At 35.8% G+C, this 18,304-nt stretch overlaps 1 protein-coding gene across 7 annotated transcripts in view; it reads left to right on the forward strand.

Annotated features, from left to right (window-relative positions):
• The window catches only part of EVI5 (ecotropic viral integration site 5), a 208,068-nt gene that overhangs the window by 141,278 nt on the left and 48,486 nt on the right, over positions 1–18,304 (forward strand). For all 7 annotated transcript variants that reach the window (XM_030868666.3, XM_030868669.3, XM_060302758.2 and 4 more), the window contains one exon: positions 9,218–9,313. In XM_030868666.3, the coding sequence (XP_030724526.1) occupies positions 9,218–9,313 (96 nt within the window). The remainder of the gene's footprint in view (positions 1–9,217; positions 9,314–18,304) is intronic.

Consider the following 18,304-nt stretch of genomic DNA (forward strand, 5'->3'; position numbering starts at 1 on the left):
TTTTGTCTCATCATTGAGTACATTATCATAAAACCAAAAAAAAGCTAGTCTTATTTCCTACTTTTCCTGAAGTTACTTTGGCAGTTGCTTTCAGGCCAGGTTAGCTCATCTTGCTCTGGGTGGATTTCAGTCAGGAAACTTCATTTTCAACCACTTGGTTAAATGCCAGTGCAGGAAATTAAGTTAACCAAGTGGTTGAAGATTGGTATCTCTTTTCACCCATAACCCTTTAAAACCGAAGCTTTTAATGTCTCAACCAAAAAGATAGGTAATTTAAAAAGGTTGGGGCAACTCTGCTTTTATTGGTACCTTATTGGCAGGCTGTCAATATTGATATATGTTTTCTGGCTAGAGAGCAAAAGAGGTGTGCGTGTACCAGTGGGTTGGGAAAATTGTGTACATTTCACATTGCTATTTTAATCAGTTTTTAAATTTCTTGTGAAGTGTTTAGATTCGTAAAAGGTGGAAAAGTTTTTGAATGCAAGTACGTTTTTTCCTTAAATAAATTTACAATATAGTAATGGTGAGAGAGAAGAGGAGGTTGGGAAATGGGGTGGAAGGAGAGGGACTGTGTGTGTGTGTGTGTGTGTGTGTGTGTGTGTGTGTGAAGTAACTAAAGAGAAGACTGTGGTGTGAACATTAGAATGGATTACTGAGGACAAGTAATGGGATTTTAAAAATAAACTAGACATCCATCTTTCCATGGTGAGATAGTAGGAATGATGCCCTTTAAAGATTCCAGCCTTATTATTCTATGATAAGAAATAAGACTTTCAATGGCACATATAAAGCTGTAATTCCATCAACTTGTTCTGGTGTCATTAAAAACCAAGAGTGAAGCTTGAGTGGTTTATCAGTGTCACTGAAATCCAGAGATGAAATTACATCCTAATAAATATGCATGGCTCTTACAATTTACACTGACAGAAATCTGTAGGCAGTACTGAAGTTTGTACTGACATAAGAGTAGTCCCTCTTGAAGGATGTGACTAGGCTTTTATTTTTGGCCTTATCATGCAGCTTGTGGGATCTTAGTTCCTGGACCAGGGATTGAACCTGGGCCACAGCAGTGAAAGCGCCAAGTCCTAACCACTGGACTGCCAGGGAATTCCCTAGACTAATTTAAAAATAAAATGATGTGACATGAGGTTACATCAATTTGATTTATCATACTAATATCTGTTTGAGTTTTTTGGTGCTATAGTGTCTGTGCTGACTTACTTTTAATAAAGAATTAAATTTAGCCTTTTTTATTATTGGTATAAGTTTTCCTTTAAACATGTTGTTAACACTGTTACTGGATTTAATATTGCTCCTCAAATGCCTTAGCACCTTTTAATCAAAGTACAGTATTCTTTGGAAATAAATATTTGGGGAGTTTGCTGATGAAAATAATTGTTTTCTTTGAATTTATCTAAGTAATGGGCTCAGATTCAGAATTTTCAGAACCGATATGAGATTTTATTTAGTTTTAACTTTTCATTAGTACCTTTGTAAAGTATGTTACAGATACTGACTCTGAGATCTCCCCCATGTTTAAGGTGTATATTGATTTATTCAATCTTTTTAATGCCATTTGCAGATTTCAAGAATGATCAGTGTTAATTGTCACCCTAGCATCTAGTACATTCTGGTTAAGTGTACGTATTTTATTTTGTCATGTTGGAACAATTCAGCAACAAACCTAACTTTTTCAAGGGAACTAGTCCTTCAGTTATATAAATCTGATTCATTTTCATTTAGTTTTATATGATTATGGCTTATGATTTGCTGATAAGTAATTATTAAAGCTCATGTTATTTTCATTGATGTAAAATATGTCAGGATGCTGTTTTTAATATTAGTGTTATTTTCCCTCTATAACTGAATTTGAATGTTCCCACTTAAAGATGAAACAGTACAAGTCTAAGACCCCTAATACGAAAATCCAAAACACTGAAACTTAAACATTTTCATAGATTTCACACAAATCCATTTGGAAGCAAAACCAGATTTGAATTAATTTACAGCCATTTATAACTTTTATTTATCCCACTTGGTGTGGGTATTTATACTTCACTGCTTCATTGTGTTAAGCACTGAGTATACTCTTTCATTATGGGTGCTGCCTCAGATCCCACTGGAGAGTACTCATGTTTGGTTTATGCACCTTACTACTCTTAGAAAGTCTAAAACATCTGAAATTCCGTAACACACCTGGCCCTCAGGATTTCAGTAATAAGATTGTAGGATTCCTACATAAATCTAAATTTGAAGATTATAGAAAGATTTTCTATTCTCTATGCATATACAAACATAAAATTGTGTAATAAATAATGTTAAGAGGAAAGCTGAGTGAAGTATTATACTATGATTATAATACTGTGCATATATGGAATAATCATAGGAAGAAAAAAAGAAGAAATAAACCTCTTGCCTATATTTCATATACATTTTATTTGCTTATTTATTTTTTAAATATTTATTTATTTGGCTGCCTTGGGTCTTTGTTGCGGCACACGGGGTCTTTGTTGCCGCATGCGGGATCTTCGCTGCGGCATGTGGGCTCTTTGGTTGCAGCATGTGGGATCTAGTTCCCTGACCAGGGTTCGAACCTGGGCCCCCTGCATTGGGAGCACAGAGTCTTAGCCACTGGACCACCAGGGAAGTCCCTCATATAAATTTTAGTAGCTTAATACTTACACATTTTTTCATAATGCTTTGATATTTTTAAACTAAAATATAAATGAAAGCATTCCCCTTTTAGTCTCTTCCTGACCCTACCAGATACCCTTTTATTTTTTTCCCAGGTAACTGCTTTTATTATTTTCTGATAAGTTCTTTTAGAGTTTCTTTTAGGCAGATACTAACAATTTAAAATGTATACTTTTAAAAATATACACTTTTATACAATTAAAAGTGTATACTTCTTCTCCTCACTTTCTTATGTGAAAGTTAGCAAACAGTAATATATTCTACTTTTTGAGGTTTTTTTGGTGGTATGTTTTGTAGAGCTTTCAATATCAGTGCTTAAAGAATCTCCTCATTAGTTACTAAGGTACATTGTTTTCCATTGCATGCATATACTATAGTATACTTAACTAGGTCCTTATTGATGAGCACATGGGTTGTTCCCAGTGTTTTGCTACTACAAGCAGTGTATAGTGAATAACTTTGTACATACATAATTTCAGATGTATAGAAGTATATCTACACATTCCTGTAGGATAAATTGCTGTAAATTTGATTGTTTTGTCAATTGTACTTTCATAGATTTTGTCAAATTACCCCGCTTAGGGTTGTACCATTTTGTACTTTGACCTGCAGGGCATGATAGTACCAGTTTCTTCATCATGTTACTTGCAAATTGTGTAACCAAATCTTTTCATTTTAAATAGATATAATTTATATGTTCTAAGACAGTGATTTTCAAATAGGGATGGGAAGAGGTGAGATTATGAGACTTTAAAGAATGACAGCATCTATCAGTACTTAACATATTTGTCAAATATTTGGGTGTCTTCTATTTGTCGGTTTTTCTTGTAAGCATTGGGGATACTGTAATGGAGAAAGTGGGCATAATGTTTCGTGAGACAATAAGTAAAAAATAGGAAAGATCATTAGTAATGATGTACTATAGAGTGGGAGGTTAGGGGAAGTGGCAAGTAAGATTGAATGCCAGGAGATGGTAGCAGAACTGGGACCTGAAGAATAAGAAAGAAGCAGCCATATGAAGAGTTGGAGGAAGATCTTTGCATGAAAAGGGTCAGAGTTCAAGACCCAAAAGCAGGAAAGAACTTGGTTGCTGAGTCTCATGTATAATGCAGAGCTGAATGAGATAAAGTCAGGGAGGTAAGCTAGGACTCCACTTCTTACTGTGTAGATTTTTATAGGCCTTGGTAACAAGTTTGAGTTTTACTCTTAAATGCTGTGGGAGGCCACTAAAAGGTCTTAAGCAGGAAAGAAACATGATATATTTTTTGATTTGCTATATTTGCTTCAGTTTTTTTACTTTTAATTTTGAAGTAATTTTATGTTTACAGTGAAGTGGCAAAGATAGTACAGAGTTCCCATATACCCTTTAATCAGCCCCTCCTAATTTTAACATATTACATAACCATGATGCATTTATCAGTACTAAGAAATGCACATTGGTATAATGTTATTACTAAATTACAGACTTTATTTAGATTTCCCCATTGTGTCTCATTCTTCTTTGAGCTGCAACAGTTTCTCAGTGTTTTCTTATCTCTCATTACTTTGACTATTGAAGAATACTTGTGAGGTGTTTTGTAGAAATCTTTCAGTTTGGGATTGTCATATGTTTTCTCATGCTTTGACCAAGGTTATATATTTTAGGAAAGTATACAGAGATGAAGTGTCTTTCCCAGTGCATCATATCAGGGACATACTGTCTTGATATATCTTACATCTAGTGGTGTTGACTTTGGTCATTTGATTAAGTTGGTTATCTGCCAGCTTTCTCTACTACAAAGCTTTTTCCCCCTCATATTCTGTCCTTACAAACAAGTTACTGAGCCTAGACAATGGTCTGAGTGGGGGAAAGGTCATTGAGCCACAATTCCTGAAGGAAAGAGTATCAAAGGACTTGTGGGCATGTGTTAAGACCACCAGAGTAGGACAATAATTAATAAGTATTTGGAGGACCTATTTTGAATTTATGCAAATATCCTTAAGGTTTCAGCAACTAATTCTATTTCATTTTATTTATTTATTTATGGCTGCGTTGGGTCTTTGTTGCTGCATGAGGGCTTTCTGTAGTTGTGGCGAGCAGGGGCTACTCTTCGTTGCGGTGCATGGGCTTCTCATTGCGGTGGCTTCTCTTGTTATGGAGCATGGGCTCTAGGCACGTGGGCTTCAGTAGTTGTGGCACACAGGCTCAGTAGTTGTGGCACACGGGGTTAGTTGCTCCACGGCATGTGGGATCTTCCCGGATCAGGGATCTAACCTGTGTCCCTGGCATTGGCAGGTGGATTCTTAACCACTGCGCCACCAGGGAAGTCCCTCAGCAACTAATTTTAGCATTTATTAGGGGATAATGCTTGTAGCGATTAATATAATATAATATAATTTTTTTTGTTGTTTTTAGCTTTTTAAATTTTTATTTTATTTTTGGCTGTGTTGGGTCTTCGTTTCTGTGCGAGGGCTTTCTCTAATTGCGGCGAGTGGGGGCCACTCTTCATCGCGGTGCGCGGGCCTCTCACTGTGCGGCCTCTCTTGTTGCAGAGCACAAGCTCCAGATGCGCAGACTCAGTAGTTGTGGCTCATGGGCTTAGTTGCTCCGCGGCATGTGGGATCTTCCCAGACCAGGGCCCGAACCCGTGTCCCTGCATTGGCAGGCAGATTCTCAACCACTGTGCCACCAGGGAAGCCCTGTAATTATTTTTTAAAAGAACACACGTGCCACTGTGTGTGGAGATGGATTTGAGGCGGGGTTGGAGAGGGATTTGATATGAGATCATCAGGTAATAGTATTGAATACAAGACAGAGTTGCTAGCCTGGACTCAGGTGTTGGCAGTGGTACTAAAGCAGAGTAGATGAGTTCAGTATTTTTGTAGAGACTTGGTGATTGGATTGGAGAGGGGGAAGATTGGGAGAAAACTGATGCCCAAATTTTTGTTTTTTTACTTGATGGATATAATATTTTTATACAATGTTAAAATTTGTAGAGTATAAATGTATTAGTTATCTATTGCTATTTAACAAATTACCTCTAAAACTTAGTGGCTTAAAATAGCAGTAACCACTAATATCCCAGGGTTTCTGTGGATCAGAAATTCAGGAGCAGTTTAATCAAGTGGTTCTGATTGAGAGTCTCATGAGGCTACAGTCATCTAAAGGCTTCGCTAAAGCTAAAGGATGAGGTTTTTTAGGCGTCCCACTCACATGGTTGCAAGGTAGTGCTGGCTGTTGGAGAGAGATCACTGTCCTCAAGGGGCTTTCTCTTAGCAAAGGATATAGACAAACACACCATTACAATGCAGTATGAGTAGTGCTATGATTGAGGAGGTATATAGAATACTATAATGGGCATTTAGTGTTACGGTTATGGTTCAAGCAAAGCTAACTAAGGAATGATTAAGCTGAGACCTTAAGGATATGTAGGAAGTAGTCAAGGAAAGGCAGCAGAGTTCACTAGACAAAGGGAATAGCACATGTAAAGAGCAAAAGTGAAAAGGAACAATAGGTTTTTGCTTGAACTGAGGAAGTTCATTCTAGTTGGAGGGAAGTGTGTGGTGAGGAATACTGGTGAGATATAAAGCTAGAGCAGTAAATAGGGAGCCAAATCATATAGAATCTTGGACACCAGTAAAAGAACCTGTTATCGCAAGATCTGTGGAGTACCATTAAAGTGTTTAAAGTTAGAGGTGACAGAAAGAGATTTGAACTTTATTAAACATAGACACAGAGGTGTGCTGGAGCTGGCTAGTAAAGGCTTGCAAGAACCGATTGTTACAAGATGTTATGGAAAAACCTGAACGAACTTTTTGGCCACCCCAATAAATTTTCAGGAATTTTGTGGCACATTTGTTAAACAGCCATATTAAAAATTAAATTATTCAACATGATTAGACAAATTATGGTAGTAAATACTCAAATGTCATTTCCTAATTATTTTTACATTTTACTATTATCTGTGCTTTTAAGATTATACCTATTTGTATCTGTTTAGTGGAAATACCAATGTGTGCTACTCATGTTATATTCATTAATGTTCACTAATGTTATGTCGACTTGAAAGGAGCCATGATGGGAGTATTTACACCACATAAATTGGCAAACTACAAATCAGGGCTTGATTTATTGTTTTGTGGATTATCAAGACCAGAAGTTGGCAAACTATAGACCATATCCCAAATCTGTCTGGCTGCCTGTTTTTGTAAATAAAGTTTTATTGGAATACAACCTTTCCCATTCATTTATATATTGTATATGGCCACTTTCACACTCCAGTGGCAGATAGAGTGGTTGTGATAGACTGTACGACCCACAAGTCTAAAATTATTTACTATCTGGCCCTTTAAGGAAAAGTTTTTGAATCCTGCTCTAGACTGTCAATGCAGATTAAAGCTTAAAAATGTGTTGTATCTTTAGTCTTTACATTATGAATAGCACAAAAATATTGAGGAAATCATCTTTCAGTGTTTGATTACTGTTATCAGAATGATAATAATTCTATTATCAGAATAGATAACTTGAACAAAAATTAACCAACGTTCATATCCATACTTCACTTTTTCCTCATTTTCAGTGGTAGATGACCTATGGATACAATAGTTTGGCAAAAATTAGTGAAAGCATTCTCTGAGAGTATATTGACTACATAGAGTTTATAATAGCATTATATATATCTTATTAACTGTGTGTTGTATATTATACATCTTCTATTTCAGTCTGTATTAAAATATATAATAAATGTACATACAACCACATGTGTACACACGCACACGTACACACACTTGCTTGAGAGCTAGCTGGTCGTTAAGCACTTTCCATCACAGCACTGGGTACAGAGACTACACTTTCTGGCCATGTACAAAATGGCAAAATATTTAAAGCAGTATTTGCTTGTAGTGATGTACCAGTATCATATCTAAGATTAAAATATATATTTTTTTTGAGTGAACTATTTCTTTATTGTTACACAGTAGGGTCATTTACAACTTTTTACCATTGTAAATGGTGTTTTGATGTACTATAATTGTGTACACTTGTCTGAATATATATATTTTTTAAATTTATTTATTTGGCTGCATTGGGTCTTTGTTGCTGCGTGCAGGCTTTCTTTAGTTGCGGCGAGCGGGGGCTACTCTTTGTTGCGGTGCACGGGCTTCTCATTGAGGTGGCTTCTCTGGTTGCGGAGCACGGGCTCTAGGCGCGCGGGCTTCAGTAGTTGTGGTATGGGGGCTCAGTGGTTGTGGTGCGTGGGCTCTGGAGTGCAGGCTCAGTACTTGTGGTGCACGAGCTTAGTTGCTCCGCAGCAAAAAAAAAAAAAATATATATATATATATATATATATTTTGTGGTATGCGGGCCTCTCACTGTTGTGGCCTCTCCCGTTGCGGAGCACAGTCTCTGGACGCGCAGGCTCAGCGGCCATGGCTCACGGGCCTAGCCACTCCGCGGCATGTGGGATCTTCCTGGACCGGGGCATAAACCTGCGTCCCCTGCATCGGCAGGCGGACTCTCAACCACTGTGCCACCAGGGAAGCCCTATTTTTTTAATTTAAAAGTTTATTATATTTTTACTAAATTTAGTATTTTTAAATTTTTGATATTATATTACTGTCAGGTGCTAAATTTCTCCTATAGTCACCATGATGCACATTTTTGATACTAAATGATTGCTAAATTTCTACTGAAGTTAATGAAGGAGCAAAATATTTTTGTATACCCCATTTTCCTCTGTCTTTCTTCATATTTTGTTACTTCTAGATCATTATTATTTAGCATGGATATTGTAGAATACAATTTTAGAGCTTTTCGTTTGTGAAATTTTGAAGTGGTAGAATTGATATTATGCTTTTCCTAGGAAGATTAAAATTATGATATAATCTAATTTCTGTTACTCTCCTTTGTAGTGTAATGTAAATACTCATTAAAGTTCATTGCCTCAGAAAAAATGTAGTATAATGTAAATACTCATTAACTTTCATGGCCTCAGAAAAAATGTAATTTAAAAAATATTATCTAGCTATCATACTCTTAGTGTTTATATTCCCTGTTAACCTGTTGTCCTAGTTACGTGTTTGAAAGTTCTCAGTAATTGTTCTTGGTTAAAAAATTAACAGCTTTCACAGTCACCAGTTTTAATTAAGTTAACTTTTAGTTGAAAAGTTTGAGTAGGGCTTCCCTGTTGGCGCAGTGGTTGAGAGTCCGCCTGCCGATGCAGGGGGACACAGGTTCGTGCCCTGGTCCGGGAAGATCCCACATGCCGCGGAGCGGCTGGGCCCGTGAGCCATGGCCGCTGAGCCTGCACATCCGGAGCCTGTGCTCCACAGCGGGAGAGGCCACTACAGTGAGATGGAATGTTATTCTATACATTTATTCTTCATTTTATACCAAGTTCAGGATATAATGGCATTTTTTCTCTCATTTAATCATGGGTTTATTTGTCACTTTCTAAATTTGAGGCATGTTACAAGTGTTTATGTTTTATTAATGGTTTGGTTTATTATATGGTTTATTTTTGGTTTGTTTTGTTTACCACCCTAGAACAAGGAAGAAGTGATGGCTGTGAGACTCCGGGAAGCAGATAGCATAGCTGCTGTGGCTGAACTACAGCAGCACATTGCTGAGCTTGAAATCCAGGTAACACATGAAAATAATAAAGTACATTTAAAAATAATGCAGTTATTTCCCCTTCCCTCTGCACCTGCATCGTGACTTATGTCTTCATCCTAATGACTATGCTTCTATTTTCAACACTTATTCATTTCCAAGTCCATTTTTTTCTATTGTGGTAAAAATACACGTATTGCTGTAAAATTTACAATTTTAATGTATACAGTCTGTGACATTAAGTGCATTCTCATTGTTGTGCAGCCAATTTCCAGAACTCTTTACCTTGCAAAACTGAAACTTTGTACCCATTAAACAACTCCCCATTCCCCTCTTCCCTCAACCCCTGGAAACCACCATTGTCCTTTCTGTCTCTGAATTTGACTACTCTAAGTATCTTATATAAGGATTGATAAAATCATAGGATATTTGTCTTTCTGTGACTGGCTTATTTCACTTAGCATAACGTCATCAAGGTTCATTTATGTTGTAATATGTGTCAGAATTTCCTTCATTTTTAAGGCTGAATAATATTCTGTTGTGTGTGCATACTACATTTTGTTTATCCATTCATTCATTGATGAAAACTTAGATTGCTTCTACCTTTTGGCTGTTGTGAATAATGCTGCTATGAATGTGAGTGTACAGATAGCTGTTTGAATCCTTGTTTTCATTCATACCCAGAAGTGGAATTGCTGAATCAGGTGGTAATTCTATGTTTAATTTTCTGAGGAATTGTTATACTGTTTTCCACAGCAGCTGCACCATTTTACATTCCCACCAGCAATGCACAGGGACTAGTTTTTCCACAGCCTCACCAATACTTGTTAATTTTCTGTTGTTTTTTTTTTAACACCCATCCTAATGTGTTTGAAGTGGTATCTCATTGTGGTTTTGATTTGCGTTTCTCTGATGATTAACAATGTTGACCATCTTTTCATTGTGCTTATTTGCCATTATGTCTTCTTTAGAGAAATGGCAGTTCAAGTCCTTCGCCCAGTTTTTAAATGCGTTGTTGTTGAGTTGTGGAAGTTTTTTATATATTCTCAATGTCAATCCCATATCAGATATAAACAGATATTTTTGCAGATATTTCTTCTCATTTTGTGGGCTGCAGAATTTTCCTAGCACCACCCTCTTTGACTCTCTTCTTCTTTCTTGTTGAACTTTGTTTTCAGTCTTTTTTTCCTCAGTTCTGAGTGTTTGTATTCCTCTGAGCATCCAAGTTTTTTGGCTTTTTAAAAACTACTCAGTGTACAACAATGAATTCTAATCTATCTCCATCCTAGCATGTTTCCCCTAATCAATAATCTTACACCTTTAAAAAAATTATGAAGACAATAAACAGAAAAGTTCATAAAACAAAGCTACATTATAATATGTATAAAAACAGTATCCATGTAACCACTACTTGGTCAAGATACAGAATATTGCCTATATTCCAGAAGTCTACCCAATCACACCCTTTTCCCTTATCCCGAATTTTATAGCAGTCACTCCTCTGCTTTTCCTTTTAGTGGTGTCATCTTTGTATGCATCTCTCATCCACACAGTTTAGTTTTCCCTATTTCTGAATTTCGTATAGAGTCATGCTGAATATTTTCATTTGTCTGTCTTCTTTCTTTGTTCAGCACTGTTTTAATGAGTCATGATTTTTATTGTTGCAACATGTTCCATTTCATGAATATGTCACAGCATACATATCCACTCTGATATTAGTGGTCATTTGTAAATTTCCAAATTGGGACTGTTATACACAATGCTGAGATCGTAAGCAATCTTGTACACTATACTGACTACGTGTGCACACGTTTCTGTAGCATGATGCCAGGGTGTGGAATGGCTGGGTCATAAAGCATGCAGATCTTCAGTTTTATTTTCCAAAGTGTTTGTACCACTTTAACTGCCAACCACAGCCTACGAAAGTCCTGTTGTTCCACATCCTCCCCAACACTTGGTGGTGTCAGATGCTTTAATTTGTGCCAGTCTGGTGGGTATGCAATGGTATTTCATCATGGTTTTAATTTGTATTTGCTGGATTACTAATGAGGTTGGCAGTTTGGATTTCATCTTTTATAAAGTGTCTATTAAAGTCTTTTGTGTATGTCTTTTCTTTAGGATTATCTTTTTCTTATGTACGCGTAGTTCTTTCCAAGTTGATGTTATGTTTTACAGATAGCTACTCCCACTTTGTAACTTGTCATTTGTCGTTGTTGTTTTTAATTTATTGTGTCTTTTGATCAGTAGACCAGTATGTTTACTGGACAGTAGAGAACTCCTCCTGGAACTTGTACAGGACCTTCAAATTCAACACGTTTAAAATCAAATGTGTTCCTATTCCAGCCAAAATGTTTTTATTCTTTTGTATCTCAAGGCTTGTTCAGTGGTATCATCTCGTCTTGAATTATTCAGCTCAGTAGGAACTTCACTTATGCTTTTCTTAACGTTATGCCATATTTATCAAGGCTACGTATGCAAACTTTCAACTTTACTTGAGAGTACCAAATTATTTTTACAAAGTGCTTCTGCTAGTTAACATGCCTACCAGCGTTTCACCTGCTCACATACTCATATAGATTTGCCTTCAGATAATTCTTAATAATTCATACAGATTAAAGTACCATGTCCGACTCTTCAATTTCTTCAAAAGATAAAAGTCGTGAGTAAATCTAAAACTAAATCAAAGGTAATTTTACTCATTTCAGAAACTTTAAAAAAAATCTTTCATGGCCTTTCTATTCCCCCCGCCACTCCCTTCATTCATCTGCCTTCGTCCCCACCTGAACGTCACAACTTCCTGTCCAGCTTCTTTTTCTCCACCCTGAGCTCTTCCACAGAGCCACCAGAATTTTCTTTCTAAAACATAAAAACCTTATCTTTTCATTATTGTCCAGACTTGCATTTCTAGCCTCTTCTTTGACCATTAGCACCCCATCCTCTCTCCCCACCTCCTACACACACACACACACACACACACACACACACACACACACACACACACACCTCTTTACAAAGTTTCTATATTCTTTTAAAATTCTGTATCATTCTACATGCTATTATGTCTTCAAAAAATTGCTGCGTTTTTCTGTATCCCCTAGTCCTCTGCTTTTTAGGTATTTCTGCTTACTGAGTTCTCCATGGCTAGTTTGCCGTTAAGACATTTGATAAATGTGTTTTCAATAAACATCTTAATGATTCAAACTTCATTCATTCATTTATTTATTATATGCAGGTTAAGATCCATAAATAGATCTTTTGTTAAAACCTGAAACTCCTTTTCAATTATAAGAGTAATACATTTTAGGTTATTTTTATTCATGGAAATATCTTAGATCATTTTCAAGTTCCACTAGGGGGAGAACTCAACTTAGTCAAATATTTTGTACTTCAGATCTCTTCAGACCAACTCTTCCAATTACTCCTGCTCTCTTGTGAATAAAACTTTTTCCCACAAACCAAATTCTTTAAAACCCTTCATTTAATAAATTACATAATTATGTAATTAGTTGTTGATAAAATTAAAGCCTGCTTTTTTAAATGTAGTTATGAAAATTGTACTTTTGTGAATGTCTCATTTAGATGAGGAAATACTCATTTTTATACACACTATAGCATTCTGTAGTAGATATATTTATGAGGTTGAAGTTTATTAAATTTATTTTCAAAGATCCTTCAGTCAACTTGAAACTTTAAGGTCTGGTTTAAAGTTCATAATCACCACCCTCCCCATGTTAATCTGAGATAACTACATTTGTAATATACTTAATGTTCTTTATAATAATGCCTTTTCCACCGTCTTTGGAGGATCTGTTTTATATTAGTGTCTCAGAGTGAATTTAACCTTTTTTAAAGTGTAGCAGCTTTCAGGTTTTAGCCATTTTCCTGAACTCTTTGTAAAAGTTATTGCTGAGGTTTCCTCCTTCTCAAACAGAATTACACTTCTTAATGGATTTTAGTCACCATCTACTGTAATACTTATTTAGAGCAGATCATACCCCTATAATAGAATTAAGAGGTTGAACTCCAAGGTGCCATGAAATATTAAAAAATATGATATCATATATATTATTTTAATATTTTTTGACAATTCAGTGTTATCATTATGAACTTCAAATACTGTATAATCTCACTTCATTCAGATCTCTATTGTTTTCTTACATAAAGCTCCTTTGGCCAAATTTCTATCTAAAATAATATTCATATCCTAATCACTGTACTCTTATGCTGCTTTATAGTTCTTCAAAACAGTTATTTCTTGCCATAAATTATACATGTTTGTTATTGTCCACATCCCCCCACAAGAATGGAAGCTCCGTAAGAGAGGAATTTTTGCCTGTTTTATTCAGTTGCTGTATTTCTCAGTGTTGGTATATAGTGCTTAGTATATAGCCATCATTCAAATATTTGTATTTGAAGAAATTAATATAATAATTTGCTCATCTGTTGTTTTTACAATAAGTGATTTTTAATGTATGTAATTTCAACATTCAATTTTTTTTTTTTTTTTTGCGGTACGCGGGCCTCTCACTGCTGTGGCCTCTCCCGTTGCGGAGCACAGGCTCCGGACATGCAGGCTCAGCGACCATGGCTCACGGGCCCAGCCGCTCCGCGGCATGTGGGATCTTCCTGAACTGGGGCACGAACCCGTGTCCCCTGCATCGGCAGGCGGACTCTCAACCACTGAGCCACCAGGGAAGCCCCAAATTTTTTAAATTCAGAGATTATCACTGTATTCACACATGCATTAATTTGCATTTCTTTTATCATTAGGTCACTACTGGCTAGGAAGGATAAGATGAATTCAGACTCTGCCTAAGTGCATTTATCATTATACAGAAGGAATGATTGAGTCTGGGTCCGTTCTTTGCAATATCATTGAGTAGAATTTAAACCTCTGAAAATTTATGTACATTTATTGGTGTTAATGGCTTTAATTACCTGTGAGAGGATGCCAATTGTTGTCTTTTAAAGGAGAATTTTTTTTCTTCCTACCTGTACATATACTTTACAAGCTAATTGAATGGCTCAGGCTAAGTGGAATTTCTATAAGTAGCCTGCAAAAATAAATATGACATACCCTGATCAGAATAGAAAGAGTCAATAAATTTAATTATTATTGGGAACAAGAGGATTTTAGAATCCTAAATAACTCTGTGGTCACAACTTTTATCTTTCTGTTTTCTTATAATTGCTAGAGATTTTGTTGATTGGTTGAGAGTAGATTTTGAAGACAAACTACTTATTAGCTGTCTTGTCTGACAAGTTATTTAACCTGATTTTGAATTTACTCGTTCAAAACTAAGGGTCCTAAAGTTATCTGCTTTAGAGTTGGTATTAAATGAGAAAGCATGTGTCAAGTGTTCTTTCCTCCCTAACTAGTTTCCAGCAAATCAGTTTAGCAATGACCTTTTATAAAAGATCACACTCAGCATTGTAAGGGCTTCCAAAAATTACAACCAGAATGGAAAGTGCAGAAAGTCTTTTGAGTTCCCTTCAAGATAGTGTTTACCCACCCCAGATAATGAATTTATCCCTTTCCAAGAATTAGATATAGCTGCAAATTAAGAATTGTTTTGGCTGGGTTTTTTTTTGATTGAACTTGTTTCTGTCCAGTGTAGGCCCTGTTTAACTTACTCTTCATTTTTTATGTATTTACCATGTTTTACCATATTATCTGTAACTTTATTTCTTCCAGAATACTAATAATTAACGTATTAATAGCTAGCATCATTGAATACTTAAAACATGCCAGGCAGTACTATTAGCCATTTAAATATATTCACTTATTTAATCTTTACATATGACATTATTGTTAGTATCCTCATTTTATAGTGGAGGAAACTGAAGCATAAAGAAGATTTTTAAATGAGATTTTGTTGTATGTTTAAGAACCCACTCTAACTTAAATTCTTTCCAGGATTAAAATGAAATTTTTTTTCTTTAGTATTACAGGCACTGTCATGTTAGTTATATGGATTTTCTTGGTCGATCAACTGCCTCCTATAACTTTGTTACTACTGGTTCCCTTTTCCTCACTTAAATCTTTCAGTAGCTTCCCATGGCTTTCGGGACACAGTTCAAATTTTGGCTGTACTCACGAGCCCCTTCCTGCTCTGATTCTTGCCTCCCTTTCTAGCTTCATTTCCTGCTTTTTCCAGCGTATACCTGTGCTTGAGCCATAATAAACTAGTTAAGAACTCTTTAAATATGTCATAGAGATTCATTCTGTTTTTCTTCTCTCCTCCTTTGATCTTGCTTATCATTTCAAAGGTCAGATTAAGTTTGACATGCTGTGATCAGCCTTCCCTGATGATGCCAATCCAGCCAATTTTGTTGTGTCTCTGCTGTTTAACCCCCTCTGTTATAGATCTCTCTTATACCGTCTCACATTATTTTAATCATTCTCATTTAAAAGCCTAGATGTGAAGAACAGATTAAATTATTAATTTAAATGGGGTATCAGTTTCAATTCAACAGATACTTACGGGGTACCTACTATGTGCTAGTCACTACTCTACACACTTTATAAGAATTAGTGAACAAAACACACGAAAAGTCCCTTTCCTCATCAAGCTTAATGGTAGAGGAAGAAGTAGGATGAACAAAATAAATGAATCATATAGTGTGTAATTTAGAAGATGATGAGTACAATGGAGAGAAAAATGTAGGAAAAGGAGAGGGTTGGGGTATTGAGCGTAGGGTACCATTGCTATTTTAAATAATGTGGTCAGGCAAGCTCGCTAGAAGGGGATATTTAAACAAAGATTCATGCAGATTTGTGGTAGAAATACCCTGATAAGGGAATAGTAAGGACAAAGGGCCTAAAGCCAGGGGCATCTCTGAGACCCTGAGTGGAGTAAGAGAGGAAGTTAGAGGAAGTATGAGAAGTAAATAGGGCAGATTACATAGGGCCTAAGAACTTTGGCCCTTCTCTGAGTAAGGTAGAAAGTCACGGGAGGGTTTTGAGCATAGGAGTCATCAGTTAGATGACATTTAAACCTATTAAAAGGATTCATTTGAACTTGATTCAGAAAAAAATGCTTGTTGGAATTCATAGTATTTAGATGGGAGGAAATGGTGGTTAAAAATTGTTTCCTCCTCCTCTTAGTGGAATTTTCCACCTTTATTCTATTGATCCAAATGTTATTTATTAGTTGAGGACTTTATTTTTACGTTAATGCTAAATCACACTTTCTCCATTTTCCAAGTGGTGGAACAAAACACAGAAAAGTTAATTTTTGCTTAGTTAATTGAGGAAAATAGATGAAAATTGAACCCAAGCCTTGTGATATTTAACCTGGAATTGAGTTTGTGTTTTGAGTTTTATAAAGATAAACATATTAATTTGTCATAACCATATTAAAAGGTTCTGTGGGCTGAGCACATCTATAAAGTTAATGCTGCTTTGTTATAAATAATGAAAAGTTTTAAGTTTAAAACAGTTTAGTTCTACGCAAATCCAACTTTGTGTTCTTTTCCTGGTACCCAGTAACATTTACCCATTTTCATTACTTTGCCCAACAGATAACCTCTAGGGATGCCTCAGATGGGCAATACCCCAACCGCTCTTGGCTTAAGAAACACCCACTCAAAATTCTGTTCTGACATAAAGTGAGGGAGTTAGATTTAAATCAGTGTGCCCAGCTCAGTATGCAGTTTTGACAGAGATAGAGAGGAAGTGATAAAAATCTTTACCATTTAACAAAAAAAATTTTAATAATGTAAAATTACAATGACATTACTAAAGGATGGAGTTTAGCATGAAGCTTTGTGATCAGTTGGTGCTTTCTAATTTCCTGAGCTCATTTGTTAATAGTTTCACAGCAGGTGGTAGTTTATATGCCACCTCTTGACTAACAAACTTCTTTTTGGAGGACTTTTTTTCCCCCTTTAAGTACAGTGGTTTCTGTTTTGAGCAACTTGTTTAAACATTAAAATATTTTTCATTTTTCTTTAATGATTTTTCTCAAAATTTTAAGCATTTTTAAATTAGAAAAATAACTTCTATAATCTTATCTAGTCTTAATGCTGATTCTCAACAAAGGGAGTTAGGTATACAGAATATTTTACTCAGCTTGCTCTCTGGTCATTAGGTATTAAAAACTTTAAAAAAAATTTTTTTTTTTTAACTGAAGTGCTCAGAGATGATTCTCTGATCTCCAACTTTAGTATGCAGTTAAATATAAAGAGACTAAGTATCTAGAGGTTTTTAAATTTGCTATATCTAGGAATGAAGGATATCATTCACTTACTCAAGACCAGTTCATAATAGTATCTAAAGAATTAGTGAAGATAGTTTAGACCCTTAAAGTACCATGCTACCAGTGATCATCTTGGTGTTATTAAAATTAGTTTAGAGAATTCCCTGGCGGTCCAGTGGTGAGGACTTGGCACTTTCACTGCTATGGCCCGGGTTCAGTCCCTTGTAGGGGAACTAAGATCCCTCAATCCATGTGGCGTGGCCAAAAACTTTTTAAAATAAAAATTAGTTTATGTACACCTAGCACACAGATCTTGGTTTCTAATACCATTCTCCAATAACAGAAACCAAGGTTCCTGAGAGAAATAGCTGATTCCAGGACTAGAACAGGAAATACACAAGATGAGCCTGGAGTATCTTGCAGTGTCAGAAAGTAAGGAAGTGTTCCAAAACAAAACAAAACGAAACCCTGCATTAACAGGAATATGTTAAAGGGACAGAGAGGAGCCAACTGAAAAAGCTCCCAGTGGCCAAAGGTGGAACAATATTTAAAATAGGAAAAAATAATTAACATAGTAGTGGATTATAATTCAAGGTATAAAATAAATATCCATGGATCCATACTGATATCAATAATGATTGAATAAATTAATAAATGAAGAGGAAGAGAGAAATCTCTATGCAGAAGAATTCCAAATAACTTTTGTAGATACTCTGCCTTCAGAAGGGAAGCATAAATTTCTATTCTTTTAAGTGTAGCCTGTGCACAGTGACTTCCTTCCAAGGGGTCCAGTATGGAAAGGGTAAGGGAAAAAAGTAAC

The sequence above is a fragment of the Globicephala melas genome, chromosome 1, assembly GCF_963455315.2.
Source record: "Globicephala melas chromosome 1, mGloMel1.2, whole genome shotgun sequence".
Classification (NCBI taxonomy): domain Eukaryota; kingdom Metazoa; phylum Chordata; class Mammalia; order Artiodactyla; family Delphinidae; genus Globicephala; species Globicephala melas.